This window comes from Grammomys surdaster, unplaced genomic scaffold (genome assembly GCF_004785775.1).
Source record: "Grammomys surdaster isolate TR1022 unplaced genomic scaffold, NIH_TR_1.0 125769, whole genome shotgun sequence".
NCBI classification, from domain to species: Eukaryota; Metazoa; Chordata; class Mammalia; order Rodentia; family Muridae; genus Grammomys; species Grammomys surdaster.
Window position 1 is genome coordinate 1156851 of NW_021620600.1, and position 20368 is coordinate 1177218.

At 54.3% G+C, this 20368-nt stretch overlaps 3 protein-coding genes across 11 annotated transcripts; 2 read left to right on the forward strand and 1 right to left on the reverse strand.

Moving 5' to 3' along the window:
• Window positions 1-1575: 1575 nt before the first annotated feature.
• Ca11 (carbonic anhydrase 11) lies at window positions 1576-6959 on the forward strand. Of its 3 annotated transcripts, XM_028788952.1 has the most exons (9): window positions 1738-2110; window positions 2197-2271; window positions 3002-3144; window positions 4766-4951; window positions 5158-5253; window positions 5385-5457; window positions 5810-5964; window positions 6046-6211; window positions 6832-6959. In XM_028788952.1, exons 1-9 carry the CDS (start codon window positions 2044-2046, stop codon window positions 6855-6857), a joined length of 987 nt encoding a protein of 328 aa, XP_028644785.1. In that variant the 5' UTR covers window positions 1738-2043; the 3' UTR covers window positions 6858-6959. The 3 variants fall into 3 exon arrangements, with proteins under 3 accessions (XP_028644786.1, XP_028644785.1, XP_028644784.1); XM_028788953.1 differs by lacking the exon at window positions 2197-2271 and having other exon boundaries at window positions 1576-2110; XM_028788951.1 differs by lacking the exon at window positions 6832-6959 and having other exon boundaries at window positions 2030-2110; window positions 6046-6813.
• Window positions 6960-7546: 587 nt separating this feature from the next.
• Dbp (D-box binding PAR bZIP transcription factor) lies at window positions 7547-12546 on the forward strand. Its single transcript, XM_028788824.1, has 4 exons — window positions 7547-8098; window positions 8939-9349; window positions 10536-10747; window positions 11997-12546. Exons 1-4 carry the CDS (start codon window positions 7960-7962, stop codon window positions 12210-12212), a joined length of 978 nt encoding a protein of 325 aa, XP_028644657.1. The 5' UTR covers window positions 7547-7959; the 3' UTR covers window positions 12213-12546.
• Window positions 12547-12605: 59 nt separating this feature from the next.
• Sphk2 (sphingosine kinase 2) lies at window positions 12606-20359 on the reverse strand. 7 transcript variants are annotated; one of them, XM_028788817.1, is made up of 6 exons: window positions 20056-20359; window positions 15691-16159; window positions 14872-15021; window positions 14674-14768; window positions 14475-14590; window positions 12606-14133 (listed from the first exon to the last, which is right to left on the reverse strand). In XM_028788817.1, the coding sequence occupies exons 2-6, from the start codon at window positions 16094-16096 to the stop codon at window positions 13047-13049; spliced, it is 1854 nt and encodes a 617-aa protein (XP_028644650.1). In that variant the 5' UTR covers window positions 16097-16159; window positions 20056-20359; the 3' UTR covers window positions 12606-13046. The 7 variants fall into 7 exon arrangements, with proteins under 7 accessions (XP_028644650.1, XP_028644651.1, XP_028644655.1 ...); XM_028788818.1 differs by lacking the exon at window positions 20056-20359 and adding an exon at window positions 19367-20042; XM_028788822.1 differs by lacking the exon at window positions 20056-20359 and adding an exon at window positions 18399-18526.
• Between the last annotated feature and the right edge of the window lie 9 nt (window positions 20360-20368).

Sequence of the window (20368 nt, forward strand, 5' to 3'; positions counted from 1 at the left end):
CTTGCCTAGCATAAATAAAGTCTTGAGTTCATCCTCAATAATGGGGAGAAACCAAACAACACCTTAATCACACAAGCTTAAGAGCTGTGTCAAATAAAACCCACTCCTGGGTTCCAGGGTATGCCTTGTTTTAACATCAGAGTGGACACTCGTCGGTCCACTGCAGTACGTGTTGCTCCTCTGACGCCTAACTCTATCTGTGGGACGGGACTGATGCTGACCCCACACTGTGGGCAGCTTCGGGGCCGAGAGAAGCCCCCACAGCCAGATCCTTCTGCCAGCGCCCTCATGGATGTGCTCCCTCTCTCTTCCCTGTGTGCTCCCTGTCCTCCTTCCCTGTGTTGTCTTGCTTTTGGAGACATGGTGGTCTCCAACATGAGTTTATCCAACACACCACATCTGCCTGCCTCCCTCTGACCTTAAGTCATTTGGTCTGTGACTGGGCCCTCTCCTTTGCCTGGGTTTCCTTCCTTTGGCTTTGCTCTGTGCATGAGTGACTCTGTATATAGGGTCCCTGGTGTGAGATGCCAGGTCTCTTTCTCTCTTTCTCAGTCCTTTTATACTTGGTGTCTGTGTATCTGTCTGCCCTCCATTTCCTGCTTGAATGAATGCTCTCTCTCTCTCTCTCTCTCTCTCTCTCTCTCTCTCTCTCTCTCCCTCTCCCTTTCTTTCTCTTTCTCTCTTTTTCTCTCCCTCCCTCCCTCCCTCCCTCCCTCTCTCTCCTGTCCCTAAGTGTCTCCCTATGTGTCTCTGTATCTGCCATTCGCCTCTGTCTGTCCTTGCTGGCTCAGCTGGCTTCTCTAACCCTGAGGGTGGCTCTCCCTGCATCTATCTCTAATGTGTTTCTTGGTGCTTGCCTCTCTCCACCTCCCTGTCCTTCTGTGACTTATTCATTCTTGTTCTCTGTTAGTTGTTTTGTTTGTTTGTCTTACTAAGTAGCATAGGATGGCTTCACATCAGCCTCCTGAATGCTGGGATTGAAAGTGTGGATCACCATGCTTGGTCTATGTAGTTATGTCTTTGTCTCTTTTCCTATGACCTGACATCATGGTTTTTTTAGTCTCTCTCTCTGTCTCTTTTTCCTTTCTGCATAGCATCTTGCTCGCTTGTCTCTAAGCACATCTCTCTCTGTGTCTCTGTGACTCTGTATGTGTCTCTGTATTTGTCTCTCCTTGCCTGGTTCTGACCATAAGGTCTCCCTGTGTCTATTTCTGTCTTTCCCTGCTACTTGACATCTTGCTCCCCCCTCCCCTTTAGTGCTCTCTCCTTCCCAGCATCAGCTCACCCCCAGCCTTCTCACCCTCCAGTTCCCCCGAGCCTCTGCCTCCCTGTCCTGGCCAGCAGGTTTTCTGCATGCCAGGCCCCTAGTGCCCAGCCCTTTTTAGCCTGGACACCTGGAACTGGGGGTCTTGGGCTTCGTCTGCTGCACTGCACCTCCCTTTCCAGGGCTGGGCTCAGGGGTGCAGCTCTTTCTACTGCGGAGACACCCCCCCCCCCCAGCCAAACATCAAACCATGAGAGCAAGTGGGTGGGGAAGAGGGAAGCAGGACCAGAGGTGATGAAGGAGGGGGTGGGGAAGAAGAGAGGAGGTGGAGATGGAAAGAAGGAGAGGCAGCGCAGGGCGAGGGAGGAGGTGAGATAGAAGGAAGAAGGGAAGGCAGAGTCGAATAGGGAGGAGGAAGAGGACAGAGGGAAGAAGAGAAGGCAGGGTGAGGGAGGAGGCAGAGGGAGAGGAGCGCACGCGGCGGGTGCGCGGCCGGGTTCGCTGGTTAAGAGCGAAGAGGGGGTGTGCATTGGCACCGAGAGGGACCCGGGGCCGGCGAGGGCGATCGCAGCTTCGGGAGGTAGAGAGAGTGCAGGGCGCGGGCCCAGGCGGGTGGAAGAGTGAGCGTCAAACGGGCTCAGGGGTGCACGGTGCCAGCCCCTGCATCTCGGGAGCTGGGGCTCCCCTTCTGGGGACAGCCAGGCTGGAAGTCCCAGGAGGAGGGGAGGGGAGAGCTAGGGGGTCGGGCGCTGGGAAAGGGTTGCTCCGAGGCCTCTTGGATGGGGGGTGCCGCTCGCCTGAGCGCCCCTCAAGCGCTGGTACTCTGGGCCGCACTGGGAGCGGCAGGTAAGACCTGGGGGTCCTGGTAGCATCCTCTGAGGGAAGGGCGGGGTGGGGTGCCTAGGAGAGGGATGCAGCTGCTCTCTTCCCAGCTTACATCGGACCTGCACCTGATCCCGAGGACTGGTGGAGCTACAAGGAGAATCTCCAGGGAAACTTCGTGCCAGGTGCAAACAGGGTGGGGACCCAGAGTCCGACCCCATATCCCTAGGCGCCGTTTTCCCCAGGTTCGGGAGTCTGGGTCTTCGGTCCTCTCATCTTCCACAGGACCAATGCTCCCAGCCCCTGCCTTCTTCCCTCAGGAGTGGGGCCCAGCCTCTAACCTCAGCGGCTCACCATGGGACATTATACATGCGCATTTCAAGTAGTGAGTGGGAGTGAGTGCAAGGAAAGTGTGGGGGTGGAGAAATGTGTGTGTTTGCAGCCATAGACAGGTTCTATTCCTGCTGGAAGGCACAGACTCGGTAGCTCAGGTCCCTGTCCCGCCCCCTCGCCAGGGGCTTCGAAGTCCTCTTTTGTAACTCTTCTCCCCTAATATTCTTATCCAGCTGTGGGACCTGGGAGACGAAAAGAACTACAACTCCCATGGGGCTACGGGGCAGACGGGAGATTGATGAGTTGGTTTCACCTCCGAGGCCTACTGGGAGTTGTAGTTCTGTTTTTACATAGCCCTTTTAAAGATGGGGACAAATATAGGGAAGGCTTAGAGGTGTTATGAGCTCCTAGGAAAGGATTCTAAAAATCTTCTAGGAATCAGAATTCTGGCTGTCACGTCCTTTCTCTCTTGGACCCAAAGCTCCAGATTTCCTCCCTCTTTCTTCCTTCAGCTGGGGTTATCCCTGCCCCAACCTACACAGCAGGTCCTGCCTGGAATCCAGCCTATTTCTGTTCCCACAGGGCCTCCCTTCTGGGGCCTGGTGAACGCTGCCTGGAGCCTGTGCGCTGTGGGGAAGCGGCAGAGCCCTGTGGATGTGGAGCTGAAACGGGTTCTTTATGACCCCTTTCTGCCCCCGCTCAGGCTCAGCACGGGGGGAGAGAAGGTAAGGAGCTTTGCAGTGTGGTGGGTCTAAACAGAGGGAACCTGTGCTGAGGCGGATGGTGAACTTCGGGGAATAAAAAGCACTTGCAAGATGGAGAGAATGCTCTTTACTCTCTGAAGATCACCTGCCCTGCCCTTTCCCACTGCTTTCCTCAACTTCCCGTGTTTATCCAAGCAGTGAAAACAGAAGACAACTCATGCCAAGCATTTGAAAAGGCTAAATGAATCCACTAATCTTCACAATAACCTACAAAATAGGTACTATGTTATTAGCCTTCTTTTACGCCCCAGAGAGTTGATGTTACTTGCCTGGGGTCACACAGCCATCTGACCAAGTGATGTGGGCGCCTCAGTGTCTATCCTAAGGACACTACTCTCTGCAGTACCCTTTCTGTAGAAGCTCTGGCGCTATGAGCCAAAAACCTCAGAGTCATTTTCTAGGCTGTCCTCAGTCCCTCAGACCGGCTTTCTCACTAGACTCGCAGGGAGTATTACTCTTGTCCTCTTTACTTCCTGCCCCTCCATTGTCCACCCTCATCCAGTCCTCCTGCGAGGTCTTCAGCTCTATATCCTGCAGTCCATCAAACCAAAGCCCCCAGCCCTCTTGTGGAGTACACCATTATCCCAGCTACCCAGGTGGTTGAGGCAGTGGGAGGGATGGTTCAAAGCCAGCCTGTCTCAAAAAACCAACAAGAAAGTAAATTATAGCGAATCCCCATATCTGCCCACGAAACCTCGCATCACGGCCCGGGAGTGCTATTTAGTCTTTATTTGTTCACTAGATACCATCCAGTCCCACCGGGCGCTCAGGGCCTCTGCCCAAGCCCTTCCCTCTTCCTGGAATACCGTTACCCACTGTTTATCCTTCCATCATTCAAATGTTACCTCCTCAGGGATGTCTTCCCTGACGTCTCCAGTCTAAGCTGGTCCTCCCATTATACCATGTCACCAGTCTCTGGTCCTCCCCGTTGAGCTCAGGTGTCATCACTAAGCAGCCATATCTTACCATATCTTCACCATTCCCACATCTCCTCTCTCCGCTCGCTGCTTTATTTTAGTGTTCAACTGAAGATCGTAGCAACTTAATATTTTTATTTTATTTTTTAAAAAGCCTCAAAATACCGCTGTGTATGATGTGGGGGAGGGGCACATGAGAACGTCAGAGGATAATTTTGGGGTATGTTTTCTCCTGCCATGAGGTGGGTTCCAGGGGTTGCGTTCAGATCAGTAGGTTTACACAGCAAGCAAGCACTTCTCTCACTGAGCTAGATCGCAGGCCATTATGTGTTTGTCTTGTTCTGTTTTGGGGTTGTTTGTTTGTTTTAAACAAAACAAAACAAAAAACTCTCACTCTATAGCCCTGTTTGGACTTGAACTCATAGCAATCCTCCTGCCTCAGCTTCTTCGGGGATGGGATTACAAGGCTGAAACAGCACTCCTGGTTCAGTCTTGTTGACTGAATTAATTCATCAGTGTTGAGAACCTCAGAAGATACTGTCTGCGCCTGGGGAGTGACTGATGCTCAAGCTATAGCAGAAAATCGTTGGACTCTGGGAATAAGACAAGTGGGGGATGGGAGAGGTTCTTCTCCGTGCCCCCCAATCCTTATACCTCTCCTGCAGCTCCGGGGAACCTTGTACAACACTGGTCGCCATGTCTCTTTCCTACCCGCATCCCGACCTGTGGTCAACGTGTCTGGGGGTCCCCTTCTTTATAGCCACCGACTCAGTGAGCTGCGACTTCTGTTTGGTGCCCGGGATGGTGCTGGCTCTGAACACCAGATCAACCACCAAGGCTTCTCTGCTGAGGTGGGGACCCCAATCTGACTCTCCACACCGATCGATCACCCTGGTTCCTTAGCTTAAGGCTTCACCCCATGCTGCTACTCAGGTCTGCTTCTCCCTACCCTAAGTACTAATCCCTGCTGCAATTCTGGACACCGAAGGCCTGAAACCATCCATCCTCTGTCCCTTCTGCTAAGAAACCCTTCTCTGTGCTTCCTCCCACTCCCCAGGTGCAGCTAATTCACTTCAACCAAGAACTCTATGGGAACCTCAGTGCTGCCTCAAGAGGCCCCAACGGCCTGGCCATTCTCAGCCTCTTTGTCAATGTGAGGGAGGCAAGATGGGCAACTGGCTTCCAGGGTGTGAGGGAAAAGGGAGGCAGGGAGGCTAGCCTGGGGTGGTGGGTCTTTGTGGAGCCCTGGGCTGCTGTCTTCCTTGCCTCGTGCCTCCTGTGTAGGTGGCTGGCAGCTCCAACCCATTCCTCAGTCGCCTCCTCAACCGGGACACTATCACCCGAATCTCTTACAAAAGTAAGTCCCCAAGCTAGGGGTGGAGTCCCAGCTACTAGGGAGGCTGAGGAAGGAGGGTGACAAGACCAGCTAGGGCTACAGAGTGAGTTCAAGGACAGCCTGGGCTACTTAGCAAGATCCAGTGTGAAGACAGAAAGGGAAGACTGGCCGGAGATGTGGCTTGGTGATTCGTGCCTTGTCAGAATCCCCCAGTGAGGGCTGGGGGCCTAGCTCAGTGGCACCAGCCTAGCATGCCTGAAGCCATAGGTTCAGTGTCCATATCATAACAAAAATAACTAAGTCCCTATGTATTAGTTGTACACATGTGGGCTCCCAAGGGACACCCTTTCACATTGGCTTGATATCTGCACAGATGATGCCTACTTTCTTCAAGATCTGAGCCTGGAGCTCCTGTTCCCAGAATCCTTCGGCTTCATCACCTATCAGGGATCTCTCAGCACTCCTCCCTGCTCTGAGACTGTCACCTGGATCCTCATCGACAGGGCTCTCAATATTACCTCCCTCCAGGTGACTGACCTCTATGTGTGCATGCTACCCCTACCCTGAGCACCATCCCTTTCCACTCACCCGTGGTTTCTCTTGAGGCAGATGCACTCCCTGAGACTCCTGAGCCAGAATCCCCCTTCCCAGATCTTCCAGAGCCTCAGTGGTAATGGCCGGCCCTTGCAGCCCCTGGCCCACAGAGCCTTGAGGGGCAACAGGGACCCCCGGCACCCCGAGAGGCGCTGCCGAGGCCCCAACTACCGCCTGCATGGTATGCTTAATGTGTACCCTCCTTCTCCACGTCTTGATAGTCTGCACTTATTCCCAGTGGTGTCTCAGTGTGACACATCCCTCATCCTTTCTCACCTCTCCATATGGAACAGCGTGGTACAACCCACCCCTCTTCGCAGCTTAGTATAAGGCCTGACACCCTCTGTTTTCCTTGTGGTACAATTGCATACTGGTCCATGCCCTCTGCCTCCTGTCACTTCCCAAAATGGTACGGTCCAAGTCACCTGTTTACAAATGGTATGATCCTACTTAGGGCTATAGTCTTAACAGCTATCCCCTTTCTGAGAATCAGCGTGGTACAATCCCTGTCTTCCCTACTGCCACTGTGGTTCTGCCCGGGGAAATCTGTTGGTCTCTTCTCTGGTTTCTCAACATGGTACAGCCCAGATGACCACATCCTCTTCGTGTACTACTACCTTTATGCAAACCAGCCTAATCTGCACGTCCCAAGTGGCCTTCTTCCCTCCCTATATGGTCTGGTCCAGGAGCTGACCATTTTCCCCAACTTGGTATATTCCGTTCCCCCTTAGCAGCCCGACTGTAGTAGAGTCCTATGCGCTCAGCTCCCACCCCCCCTCAAGCCGGTGCTTTCATTTGCAGTGGACGGTGGTCCTCATGGTCGCTGAGGCTCCCTAACGAGGATTACGCCTGCCTGTTCTGAGTTTCCTCACCAGGGGAGGAGATTCACCCCAAAACAAAGCTATTAAAGGGACTGAATGTTTCCGGTTTCTCGGTGGTTTGATTATCAGTCGCGATTGAGAAATATCTAGATATTAAAAAATAATCCTTCCCGAAGCTCACTTCTTTCTGCCTTAACCTGCTGTAATTAGTGGGTTTTTTTCCCTCAATTTTGTTTTTTGTTTGAACACACGGCTCCTTTAAAAGGTACCCCTCCTGTCCCACACCCGCATCCGGTAGCACGCGCAGAGCCATGTGCTTCCCCCTTCTTCCTGCCTCATTGGCTCGAAGTGGGTCACGGTCCCGCCTCCAGCGCCTCCTCCCATTGGCCAAATGTAGGTCAGTGTCCCGCCTTCTTCCAAAAGGCGAGGCAATTCCACAAGTTCAGCCCCTCACGCGCCTCCAGGGCCTTGGCAGATCCCTTCATCTCATTGGCTGAGCGTCTCAAGGGCTCGGGATGTGATTGGCTCTTGCTAGCAGCCGGAGGGAGGCACGCGGCTGGGGTGCATGGCCCAAGAGGAGGGAGGGGACCCGGAGGAGGGGCGCGCGCTCTGGCGTCGAGTGTTTTGGTTTGGATTTTTTTTTCCGCGAAAGAAGTTTGCTTTGGCCACGCCTCAAGGCTGCCGCCTCCTCCTGCCCCCTCCTCCGCCCCTGGGTGCACACCTCTGGGTGCAGATTGCAAAGCTCCTTTCTTTGGGAGAAGTGCAAAATTGGCTAGAGCCAGAGTCTCGCCCACCTGGTACAGAAGGAGCGCGCGCCTGTGTCCCTTGGGGACCCACAGTTGCAAAGAGACAGCTGCTTGATTTGGTCACCCACTCGCCCAGACTATAGGAGCCTCCCGGGACACTCTCTGAGTTGCACCTTTCTGCAGAACAGACTGGTTGAACCCCCGCAGCGCTCTTAGCTTTCTGATACTGGAGGTTTGCACGCCGCTCTCGCCTGACTCTGAGACACATTCGCCCGAACCTCAGGAGTGTGCGGGTGACTGACATCTCATCTCATCTCTTCGACTCTCCATGAGCTCATGAACCTGGGAGCAGGTGCCCGGCAATGGCGCGGCCTCTGAGCGACAGGACCCCGGGCCCCCTGCTGCTGGGTGGCCCGGCTGGGGCACCCCCTGGCGGGGGAGCGCTGCTTGGGCTGAGGAGCCTTCTGCAGGGAAACAGCAAACCCAAAGAACCGGCCAGCTGTGAGTTCTTGACCCACTGTGTTAGGGACTCAACTGTTGGGGTGGTGGTCCGCGGCACCTATCAGCCAAGTGTCCCATCTTTGCTAGTCTTCATTCTGTCACTTAGGTCTTCTAATCCCTCAGCCTTCAGGATCAAATCTGACCCCTGGAGGGCCTAAGGGTCAAGTCCCCGGAGTGCTCCTCCATGAGGACAGAGTTTAGGCGCCAGACCCCTCTTTCTTCCCTTTGGCCTCGGAGTCTGGACCCCTGGAGTCCTAGGGGAAGGGAGGGGGTGTGTCGGATGCTCACACGGTGCAGACACGGGCTTGGGCGGGGCCTCACGGGGTCACATGGAAACTAAGGACGAGGAATGTGCCTGAGCAATGGAGCCCCTTCCAGCCCCAACAGATTGTGGGGGAGGGGATGAGGGTGCTGGGGGTGGGGAAACTACTGAGCTGTCACTTTTCTCTCACCTGCCCAACCTTTCACCCTCCCTGTCACTAAACCCTTCTTCCTAAACTTCCATCCTCATTCTCTGGGTCGCTTTCTTGTGTATCTTAATCACCTCCTGGGTCTCTAACCCTACCCTTCTGTACACTTTTGTCGTTTCCCCCTCTCTGGGTCCCCGTCTTCCTGACACTCTCTATTGCTGGGACCTTGTTCCCTTCTCTCTCCGGGTCTCCTCAAGCCCCGTCTTTATCCCTCTCTTCTTTTTCCGGGTTCTCTCCCTGCCTGTACCCACCTCCCTGGGTCTTTGCCCTTCGGCTCCCGTCTCCTCATTTCTCTGTATCTCCGCCATATCTCTGACTTGGGGTCCCTCCTGTGTCCCTCCACCCCATCCGGTCTCTCCCTGGCCTACAGGTCTCCTGAAGGAAAAGGAGCGCAAGGCAACTCTGCCCTCAGCCCCCGTCCCGGGACCGGGCCTGGAAACGGCGGGCCCAGCCGATGCCCCGCCTGGGGCGGTTAGTGGCGGTGGGTCCCCTCGGGGGCGCTCAGGGCCTGTGGCTGGCCCGAGTCTTTTTGCGCCGCTGCTGTGGGAACGCACTTTGCCTTTCGGGGACGTGGAATACGTGGACCTGGACGCCTTCTTGCTGGAGCATGGGCTACCGCCGAGCCCGCCGCCTCCCGCGGGCCTGTCGCCGGCACCCTCTCCAGCGCGCACTCCCGCGCCCTCCCCCGGGCCCGGCTCTTGCAGCTCCTCTTCCCCCCGCTCCTCGCCCGGGCACGCCCCCGCGCGGGCCACTCTAGGAGCCGCCGGCGGCCACCGCGCAGGTGCGGCGAAGGGGCGGGGCTGACGGGCGGGGAGGGGCCTCGCGACACTTTTGGAAGTCTGCCCAATGGGATGCTGTGATCCTTTAGGGGCCTTGGGTCCCCAAATGCGAGAGGATTATTCAGTGAGAGGCTGTATTTTTCTCAAAGACAAAAGTCTCCTTATGTTCCTGAAGCCAAGTCTAGAAACTCAGAACACCTTAGTTGACTGGAGAGTACTAACTTAAGAGTCTGGGTCCAGAATTTTGGGAAACGAGATAGGACTGGACTTCAAGGATACCTAAAATGAGAGCGAGCAGGCCAAAACGGGGTGCTAAGTTCCCGGATCTTGTCCCCCCACCCCGACCCCCAAGTGGACGGTGCTGCATCCTGCCTCCCAGAGTCTTGCAGCAGAGAATGTCGGGATCCTGATTCTGGCTTCTCCAGAGGAGCTCCCTATATTCCTGCATTGGGGACCTAGGATCTCAGAACTGTGGGAATCTGGATAGCAAAGAGCTTGGCAGTCCAGTTCTCCCACGACACCCCCCCCCATAGCGCGGGGTGGGTGGGCAGAATCATTGTAGATGTTGGAGCTGAGACCAAAAGGAACAAGAAGGGAGGCGATCCCTATCAAGACAAGGAGTCTCGATGTGGGACGCCTGGGTACACCTGTCCCTGATCCGACCTCCAGGCAAAACCAGTGCGGCACATTCCCTCGCCACGTGAGTCCTCCCTCCTTGCTGCGCGCACGCGCTCTCACGCGCGAGGAGGCGGGGCCGGGAACGTGCGGGTGCTTGGTTGGGGAGGAGGGGAAAGGGGAAGCAGTAGGCCACACGTGATGCGGCCCTGAACTGGTGTCCTCAGCTGGCCCTGTCTTATTTGTTCTTAAAGACACAGGAGTCATCCTTTTTTAGCCAGGCTTCTGGAACTTCCATCACTCTTAGGAGTGAGTCTAAGATCTGAGCAAGGATTCAGTAAGTAGGACTCAGACAAGGCAGTAGGAACAAAAATAACACTGAATCTGCCTTACTCATAATGATAGAATCGCCTTCCGGTAGCTAAGCATCTTTGTCACAAGGTTGATGCCTGACAGGATTTGTGTTAAGACAGCAGAAAAGCTTGTGGTGGATAAGATTGAGGAAGGGGGGGGGTGCTCTGAGAACGCAGTCCCCAAACTACTCACATATTCAAGTGATACATATTTCTCTAGGCGTGACCTCTAGGGACACACCCAGTCCCGTGGACCCAGACACCGTGGAGGTGCTAATGACCTTTGAACCTGATCCTGCTGATCTCGCCCTGTCAAGCATTCCAGGCCATGAGACTTTTGACCCTCGGAGACATCGCTTCTCAGAGGAGGAACTGAAGCCTCAGCCAATCATGAAGAAGGCAAGGAAAGTCCAGGTGCCAGAGGAACAGAAGGTGAGCATGACCAGGTGTGGGCGTGGCCTTGCTCAAAGCTGTGAGAAGCTGCTCCCACCGGGAGGTCTTAGAGCTTCGTGGCCTATAGGCATAGCCTAGTTCATGAGGCTTCTGAGAACCAATTTTGTCCCGAGAGTCCCGAAGATGGTGTCATTCATTGTGACCTCCAATTACTTGGACCCATAAGCACCCTTCCCCCGTGGACAAGGGCTCAAGTTCCAAGAGGCTTTGTTGCCAGATACAGCTTTCATTGCCTGTCCTATCAGCCTGCTTCTCAGCAGTTGGCCTAGCTGGAGCTGGTCTTTGGCTTTCAGCCTGAAACATCTGCCTCTGCCTGGGTGCAGACACCGTCATCCTAGGGCCTGGAAGTCATCCTTTACCAGTCATATTCTAATTTGTGGGAATTTTAGCAGCAAGTGTATTTTTCTAGAGTTCTGGTTTTGCTGTTACTGGGGTCTCTCATGTCTTTGCCATGGCCTTGTATGCAGCATAGCCATTCCAGCATCTAGTTCATCCAAGAAACCTATTCCATACAAGTGGTTTTTCTTGCTACAGAGCTCAGCTGTTGCTAGGGAATGGATGTGTTCTAGCAGGCTGAAACCTTTAAGAGGAAGCCCAGGGAAGCATCTTTTCCAGCTGGGTGAAGGACCCATGGTATAATCCTTAGGGGAAGCCTCAGCTCCCAATTCTTCTATCAGTCAGGTACCGGAGAGAGGGGGTGCAGACAGCTCCCTGACCTCAGTTCAAGGGTGGAAGGAAAGAGACTGCCACTACTTACAGCTCCTGTTTACTTTCTGATGAGATGAGGTTGCCTTGGCAACCAGGACACCAAACCCCATCACCAGGGGAGCTATCTAAGCTTTCCTTAGCAACCAGGATCTGGAAAGGTGATGTTTAGGGCAGTGTGCTCTTCAATGAAATAAGCCCCTCAGACCCTGAAGGGCTCGTTGCTAGGTAACAAACATCCATAGCAACCAGCTTTCCATGGGTCCTTGTCAAGTGGGGAGTCTTGCTCTGTCTGTACAGTGGAGAAATTGAAGATCAGCTTCTTTCATATGTGTAACTGGAATCTATCTATCTCTGACTTTTTCTGCCAGAGCCTCTTCTTAGCAACCAGGGCAGTAGACAACCGACATTTGGGTATCCATCCCAGCAAGACCAATAGTCCTTAGGCCTCAGTGCTGTACAGAATCAGATACACAGTTCTTCTTGTTGTATCTCAGTGCCCCTTCTACCCCTCCATCTGCAGGATGAGAAGTACTGGAGCCGGAGGTACAAGAACAATGAAGCAGCCAAGAGGTCAAGAGATGCAAGAAGACTCAAGGAGAACCAGATATCTGTGCGGGCAGCCTTCCTGGAGAAGGAGAATGCCCTGTTGCGGCAGGAGGTGGTGGCTGTGCGGCAGGAGCTGTCCCACTACCGTGCTGTGCTTTCACGCTACCAGGCCCAGCATGGGACACTGTGAGGCCACTTCCACCCTGCCAGGGCACAGTCCTGTTCCTTGCTCAGACTTACACCTGACACCCTCCTTCCTCCTTGTCCCATGGCCAATGGTCTGGCCAGCTAGGTGCCCCAGGAACGTCATGATGCAAATACATTTATATTTTTAAGAAAAAGCTAGCCTTCCCCCACCTCCCTTGTGGGGGTGGGGAGGGTCCTGTGTGTGCTCTTAGCACGTCGGGGAACCCATACATCCAACCGCCTCCATGAACACAATCCTGAATAAATCTTGAGAACCTGGGAGCCAGCTGTTGTGGCTGACAAAGCAGCTACTGGCTCTGACTCAAGGCTGCATCCGAGCGGGGCGCTGCTACTGCTATCATTTTAGGACCACAATAACTGAAAGGGATGTCAGGTGGAAGGATGAAGGTCTAGAGGAAAGCAACACCTTTATTGCATAGACCTTTTCAATTGCTTTTTAGACTTAGGGACGCACAAGACACAGAACATCCCACCCCTAACTGGCCAGGGGAGGAACATTAGTGCAAATCTGGGGACCACCTGGGGGAACCTGCCCCTCAAGTGCTGATTGGCCAGTCAAGTAGAGGCACCGGAGTAGGCAAGAAGAAACCCTGGCTGGACAATAAGCTGAAGAAGCCTGCTAGCGCATACATTCCAGGCCCCATCACTGGACATCAAGAAAGGCAGGCCCCACCCTCAAGCCTCTAGGTCCTTTGGGAACTGAGGGTTGGGACCACTCTTCACCCATCCAGTTCTGAGTGCGGGCCCTACTTTTACCTATAAAAGATAGATCTTAGCCTATGGGGCTCTGGCTCCACCAACTTGGCATGCTTTAGGCTCAGGCTCGCGGCTTCTGACCTGCAGGCCCAGTGAGCAGCGTGGCAAGGCTGGGATGCACCTGCGCCTGTATTGGCCCGTACTCCACTAACTCCCCGTCTACAGTGAGCAGGCCACGAGGCGTGAGTGGCTCAAGGCGAAAGGCACGTGCTGCAGCATAGCCCAGATGTGGGCAACCCAGGCTGAAATGGTTTCCATGCTCCATGGCCAGCAAAATGCGTAGAAGTGCAGCCCGTGAGATGCCACTCCGCACCCAACACAAGTGCACCACGCCATCATCAAAGCGCGCGTGTGGGGCTGCCATCAGGTCTGCGCAGAGGTGGCTTGGCAAGATGGCCAACATGAGTACAAACTCTCCCTCTATTGTCACCCAGTCTTGGGGCAGTGGAGAGCCCAGGGGAGGGAGCAGGTTGTCCGCTGGGCCCCAGGTAGAGGCTTCTGGAGCACTGTGGGTGGGAGGCAAGAACCCCGAGGATGCTGGCATTTCTGGGGGCCCTTCAGCGATGGGTGAAAGCTGAGTTGTTTTGAGAGCATTAGGGGATGAAGGCAGCAGTGGGTCTGGGGACAGAGGTGCATCCCCAGCTCCCCCCCAGTCTCCAGTCAGCTCTGGACCACCACCATTGAGAGACAGGTCAGGCAGGGGCTCAGGGGAGCCAGGGGATGCCAAGGCAGGCTGGGGAAGGGGCAAGGGCAGGTCAGACACAGATCGATGTAGAGGCGAGTGGGAGGCAGTTGGAGCCGGGGCTGGAGCCAAGGCTAGTTCTGACTTGGCTCGCGGCAGACTGTGGCCTGGGATGGGCAAGGCTGGTTCTGTGGTAGCGGGGAGGTAGGAGAGGCGTCCACGGTAGGTATGCAACGTGGCCAGGCCTAGCACTGCACCCAGCGTGAATCGAGCGCTGCCCAGGGCTCTAAAGCGCTCACTGTGAATGTCCACGTCTGACAAGAATCCCCAGGCCACTGACAGAAAGGAAAAACAGCGGGATCCTGAGGCTAGCGTCACAGAGAGCAGGTCCAGAGGATGGCTGCCACCCCGGCAGAGAAGAAGCGAGCAGTTGAGCAACAGGTCAACACCGACAGCCTGTTCAAACCTTCACAATCAGAGAAAGGTGTCACAGTGGGAGACAGCAATGGGGAGTGAGACACAGAGGAGGAAAAGAAGGATGGCAGGAGCAGCTATGTCATCAGGGAGCATATCCCGGAGGGTCTCATAAACACCCCTGACTGAAGATGTTCTGTGGACCAGCACAGATCTAGCTCTTGGGTAACGGGTAGCGGGTGCAGGATGATGAGAAGATATCATCCCTCTCTTTAGCAGGTATCCCTGGCTGTCTCAGCAGTAGTCAATATACCCACCATGATGGTTAACCGCCCCAGCTAGTGCATTGCTCGAACCACAGGGGAGGACAACTGTCAGCAGTAGTCAACGTACCCGCCATGATGGTTAACCGCCCCAGCTAGTGCATTGCCCGAACCACAGGGGAGGACACCAATGGGCATCCGCACGGCATCTTCCCAATCTGGGCGATCAAGGAGCCCATTCAGCACCTGCAGTTGAGATAGGACTGCCTGGGTCCTGGCGTCCTTCTTCAGTTCCCCCCAGGGCAGGGTTAGGGTATCTGTAGCTCTACCTCATAAAGCAGCCCATCTCCAGACACAGTGACAATGCCTTCCCACTCACTCAGGCTCAACCCCTGTACCAGCTCTCGAGCATGGTTCTGTCGTTCTAAGGGGCAAATCAAAAGGTTAGTCAGGAAGCGTCCTCATCCTGTCAAACCCTCTAGAAGATCCAGAAGTATCCCTCCCACCACTACTGCCAGCAGCCCTACCTGTCTGTATGAGGTTGAAGGATAGCCCAGCTTCAGATATCATGGGCACCACGTGGTCCATACAGCGCTGCCAGGCCAGGCCCCGCCCCCCAAAAGGATTGACCAATAGGAGCAGCCTAGGCTTCCGGGGCAGCAATTCAGGGGTGATTTCTGAAGCAGATGAGAGCAGAGAAAGAAAGGAAGGGCTGAATCTTGCAGAGGCTGGAAATCCAGCCTCCTCCCTAGCAACAGTATCTGTAAATGGGTCCCAACGCGACTTGATAGGTAAGGGGCAGGTAGGTACCCAGGGGCTGCTGGGAGTTTCTGCCTCCCTACCGTCACCTGGCCAGTGAGGTCAGACCAGTTTTTTCTCACTGGTGCTAAGACAAAGGGGTGGTTGTAAAAGCAAGTATGTGCCCTTTGAACCTGTATGTGCCACGTAGGAAAAGAAGACATATCCCTGAACCACTGTTAGTCAGCAACAGGTTCCTATCCTGTGAGGCTCACACAGGAGGCAGGCACCCTGGGTGAGGGGGGCTCTGCTGGAAAGCCTGCTCTCTGTGTAGAGTGGAGCTACAGGACACCTCTGAGCTGCCTGAAGGTCCTAGAGACCTGTGTTGTACCTATGGGCATTCTCAGCCTCCTGCTGTCACACGCCTGGGAGTCTTACTCAGCTGTTGTCCAGAGCTATCAAGGGAGGGACAGACAGTGGACCCAACAGCAGAGGCACTCACTGGGCTTCTTTCTGCTGTGTCCCATTCTTCTGAGACAGACCCAAAAAGACACAAAGTACAAACACACAGGAACACATGGAAACACCCATATGGCTCTGCATCTCACCCTGATCCCCAGACAGAGGCACTCCTCGGAGGAGACATGTGAGGGCAGTTGCCCAACGCTGGGCCTCTGCGCGATTCTCCACGTAAGTGGCAGCCCCATCAGCCCGGAAGGTACGGGTAGCCCTGCGCCGGCCCCCACGCCGGCCCCGCGGGTAGGTGTAGATGCAAAAGTAGGCTGCAGTGTCTTCAGGGCTACGGCTCTGCAGAGTGCCACAGCCTGAGACCTCATCCAGAGGGACTAGCCCATCTCGGGGCCGAGCTTCGGGCTTTGGGCGCAGTCGCTGTATGTGGAGGGCTTGTGTCGTGAGGGTAAGGGCAAACCGTGGGCCTTGGGCTGGGTAAGAACCAAACTCGCCGTGCAGGATCGGAGTGCTAGCGGCCACTGGCAGTGGGGGTGGGGGGGCCATGACCTTGGTTCAGTCTCAAGTGCTCCTAGACTTTTGGCTTGTGGTCAGCTCCTGGTCCAGCCTCTGTAGGGAGGAAGACAATGGTCAGAATCCGTGATCCCCATGGTAGGTGGAGGGACAGGAGAGACCTGTGAAAGTGTGGGAAAGGAGTACCAGAGAGTCAGAAAAGCATAGATGGGGCCAGCTGGTGTCCAGGCATGAAATTATTCAGGACTGTTGCAACAACTGGCTAATATTCCCTGAAGGTCAGGCACAGTAATGCATACAGGCAGCACTAGGAATCAAAAACACAAGTTTGAGGCCAGCCAGGGGATACCTTGTTTCAAAAAAACAACAATAAAACCCATGCCAGTCAGAAAAAGAAAGTGACCAATGTGTTATACTAGAGGGCAAAGGGTTGTGGGAGGTAGACACTGGACGACAGAGGCAGGAGAAAATAGGCTGAAACAGGAAGACACTGTCCCCTCCCACACACTGAGTCACTGCCAGGTGGAGAGGGAAGAACCATGTAGACACACAGGCACCAAGAAGAAAGGACAGCTCTGAGGAGCAGAGGAGCGCTGAGCAAACAGCAGCTGCAGAGGTACAGGCTGAAAAAATAAAGGAGCTGGGCAGTGGTGGCTCACACCTTTAGTCCAGGCACTCAGGGGGTAGAGGCAGGCGGATCTCTGAATTAGAGGACTGCCTAGGGTACAGAGTGAGTTCCAGGACAGCCAGGACTATGCAGATAAAAAAACCCTGTGGAGAGCGGGGGAGGAGGAACCTAAAAGTTTCTCACTCCAATGGAGAAAGCCTGTTGCTTTCCTGCTGTTACAGAAGGGAAAGAACATGACAAACAGGTCAGAGCGGGAGCCACCTATGGGAGCCCAAGGGAGTGGCCACCAGCCTGTTTGACTGGGAGCACTAACCTGGGTGTCTGGCCGAGTTCTCTCCAGGAAGAGGGTTAGCCTGGACTGAGCCCCTTCTCCGGCTGGCAGAAGGCTCCAACCTTCTAATTGCTCACCTTTGGCAAATTTGTCACCTTTCCTAGGCTCACAGCAGCCTGGGACACGCCCCCATGACTACTATCCCTCAGGATCTACCTCTGCCCCTTGCTCTGGCCCGCTCCTTTAATGCCCATTTATCTGCCCCACCCTTAAAACCTGTAGGGACCCGTATGAGGCCCTCAAATCAGACAGCAGCACAGAGCCTTATAAATGCTCCATCCCGGGCTGGCTCTCGGTCTCTCAGGACCCCAGATCTTAGTCCCACCCACAGGTTCCCAGCCGACCGCCGTTTGTCCCCGATCTCCCTAGCCTGTACAAACACTCCACGGCCGCATCGCAGCACCAGGTCTGAGTCTCTATCCCAGGGCCGGACCTGGTATCCGGATTTCACCCAGTGTTCCGCACCGGGCCTGAGTGTCCGCCCCTCTGGGGTCACCCGGAACCCCGCAACCTGCGTGCACGCTGCGTCGTCCCGGCAGCCCCTCCAGAGTCTGCACTACCGCCCCCATCAGATTAGGGGTGGGGGAAGGGTGTGCGTGCCTCCAGCCAATGGTTGCACCGAGTCTGAGCCGCACCAATGAGAGGGCAGGGGGGCGGAGGCATCCACCTTCATAACTGCGCGCCAGGGCCGGGCGGCTGACGACGGAAATTGGGCGGGGCTTCAGCCGAGGAAGGCAGCTCCCATTATAAGTGAGGGCAAACACGCAGCAGAGGAAAGGATGTGATGGAAGGCAAAGCTTAGCCCGCCATCTTTGTTGAGGTCAAAACAGGCCCTTCCCAAAAGAGTCAATAAAAAGGGGTGAGGAGTTCTTCAACCAACTCTCCAACGTTGGTAACAGAGCAAGGCAGAGAAAGAAACTGAGGTGAGTGGTGATGGTATCTTAAAACTATGGAGGCTGAGGCAGAAGCATCAGGAAGTGCAGGATCTGCGTCTGTTGCTTATAGCCAGTTACATGACACCTTGTGCCAAACCCCAGAAAACAACCAACACAGGTGGAGACCATTCTGGAATGAACCAGAAGGGAGGCTCATTGATTTACAAACTGATTCTTCGAGGAGGAAGAAAGAGATTAACATCCCAGGAGACCACCATGTGACAAGACAGCCCCAGAAAGAAGCATAGGGGAGGGAAAGCATTAGAAGCCCAGAGCTGGAAAGGAACTGAGCCCAGGAAAAAAAAAGATGTTGACAGAGACAGGCAAGGAAAGGGCAGCAGGAGTGACAATCTGGTGTGTGGGTGTGTGCCTGCAAGCACTGGTGTCTACATGTACCTCCCACACGCCGGACAAAGCATGCTCACACTGAGCTACACTCACATAAGACAGCGGCAACACTTCTTAGGAAAAATAAGTGGAGAATGTAGTCTGCTTATTGCCAGATACACCTTGCATCCGATCCACAGCAGCATCTGCCCCAGACAATATGCCAAGCCATATGAGGGGATCTCAGTGAAATACAGAAACCAGGATACAGCCACTGAGCTCCAAGAAAACCCCCAACTCTAGGGGCTGAGACTTCAGCAGAGAAAGAGGAACAGGAAAGGGGAAATGCTAACTCAACCAAACTGAGTGACCTCACCCTGAATAGCCCTCAGCAGCCTGGTTGTGAGAGGAAAAGACTACTCATCTTGCCACCAGGGGAAGTCTGAGGCCAGCAGCAGAAGGGCCTTGGCAGATGTGCTCACCTATGGTAGGACAACCACAGACTCCAGAACAGTGGTTCTCACCTCTGTGATGCTGTGACCCTTTAATGTAGTTCCTCATGTTGTGGTGACCCCCAAACATAAATTATTTCATTGCTATGACTGTAAGAACTGTGCATGTGATATACAGGAGGGCTGACATGTGACTCTATAAAAGGCCCCGCCCCACAGGTTGAGAACCACTGCTGTAGATAGAGCCTACAGAAGGTTCCATTGCCCCTTGGAATCAGCTGTCTGGTGGGCACCTGGGCCTCTGCTCTGTCACAGCAGGGCCCAACACCCAAACTGGAGGCCATGTAGAGGTGGCCTGGGTAAAGAGTCTTGTTTACTCACCGTGCAGTTCCAGGTAGGGGTTCTGAAGAGGAGGGCACACTGCAGGCTCAGTGTCCCAGAGCCAGCATCTCCCAACTAGATGATCTGTCTTTCCTACCCACGTTCAAGTAATATATTCTACCTAACACTCTGTACCAAAGTGCTGCCTGAAGACACTTACAGTCAGGGAAGACACCCTAACAGGGAGTCTTTTTATCACTTTCTTTTTCCAAACAAGTTAAAAAAAAAAAAACATAGAAAATGACTTACCCAAGATCACAATTTTAAATGGCAGAGCCAGGCCAAGTGTTGAAAGACTGTGATCCCAGCTACTTCGGAGGCTGAAGCAGGAAGAGTGAGTCAAAGCCAGGCTGGGCAACTTTGTGAAACCATGACTTAAGGGGGGTTGGGAGTGGGCAGAGCTGGCACTAGAACTAGCTTACTATCTGGCTAGGTGCCAATTGTTCAGTTTTGTATCTTTGTCTCTCCTTCTGCCGAGGGTTCCTTCACCATTTTTCCTCCTTCACCATTTTTCCTCCTCCCCTTAGGCCTCCACACCTCCAACCACCATCATGGCCTCTATTTCAGTCTCTCAGGAGCTTGTTATCTATCCCCTTTCCAGCCTGGGAGCTCTGTGTGCCTTCTCTGCACATCAATATGTACATTGAAAATGTTGGGCCAGTTCAACCAGTCTGGTGTAGGAAAGAAAAACAAGCCTTGTCTCTAAGGAAGAAAACAAAGGAGAGATCCAGAAAGAGGTCATCTAAGGGCAGGGGAAAAGCTGAACACAAAATATTGAAAAAATGGGTTGAATTGCAGCAAGAAAGTCTCGGGTGAGAGAGCTAGTAGGAATTTCAGTTCCGTCTAGTAAATTGAGCGTAAGGAAAAGACAGCCGTGAATTTAAGGAAGTGCCGGAAGTGTGAGACTAGCTTTTTCTTCAGGCCCGGACAAGCCTCACCTCCAACACACAGCCCACCGGGTCCTCCGCGAGCCACCGAGAAGCGGCCGGCATGCGGCCAGAGAGTCACCACGCAATTCCTCCGGCTAACTCCAAGCATGTCTCTCGTTCTCAGGTCCCTTTATCCCTGAAGAATATAGAGAACAGGGACTGGGAAAGGCTAGAGAGGCTCTCTGCGTCCCGGCCCTTTCCTCAGGCTGGTTTCTCTTTGCTTCTGGAAGCCTTGGTTTAGTCGGTCCTCCAACACACCATAGAGAAAACCGAATTGTGATAGAGCGCCGCGTCGCGCCCATATGACGTCACCAAGGCACCA

Coding starts and splice junctions, on each gene's coding strand:
- Sphk2 (XM_028788817.1), bottom strand. CDS start 16,096: ATGGCCCCCCCACCCCCACTGCCAGTGGCCGCTAGCACTCCGATCCTG. Junction 14,769..14,871: donor CTTCAACCTCATACAGACAG/GTAGGGCTGCTG, acceptor TTTGCCCCTTAG/AACGACAGAACCATGCTCGA. Junction 14,591..14,673: donor GAGATGGGCTGCTTTATGAG/GTAGAGCTACAG, acceptor TCTCAACTGCAG/GTGCTGAATGGGCTCCTTGA.
- Dbp (XM_028788824.1), top strand. CDS start 7,960: ATGGCGCGGCCTCTGAGCGACAGGACCCCGGGCCCCCTGCTGCTGGGT. Junction 8,099..8,938: donor ACCCAAAGAACCGGCCAGCT/GTGAGTTCTTGA, acceptor CCTGGCCTACAG/GTCTCCTGAAGGAAAAGGAG. Junction 10,748..11,996: donor AGGTGCCAGAGGAACAGAAG/GTGAGCATGACC, acceptor CTCCATCTGCAG/GATGAGAAGTACTGGAGCCG.
- Ca11 (XM_028788951.1), top strand. CDS start 2,044: ATGGGGGGTGCCGCTCGCCTGAGCGCCCCTCAAGCGCTGGTACTCTGG. Junction 3,145..4,765: donor TCAGCACGGGGGGAGAGAAG/GTAAGGAGCTTT, acceptor CCTCTCCTGCAG/CTCCGGGGAACCTTGTACAA. Junction 5,965..6,045: donor TCAATATTACCTCCCTCCAG/GTGACTGACCTC, acceptor CTCTTGAGGCAG/ATGCACTCCCTGAGACTCCT.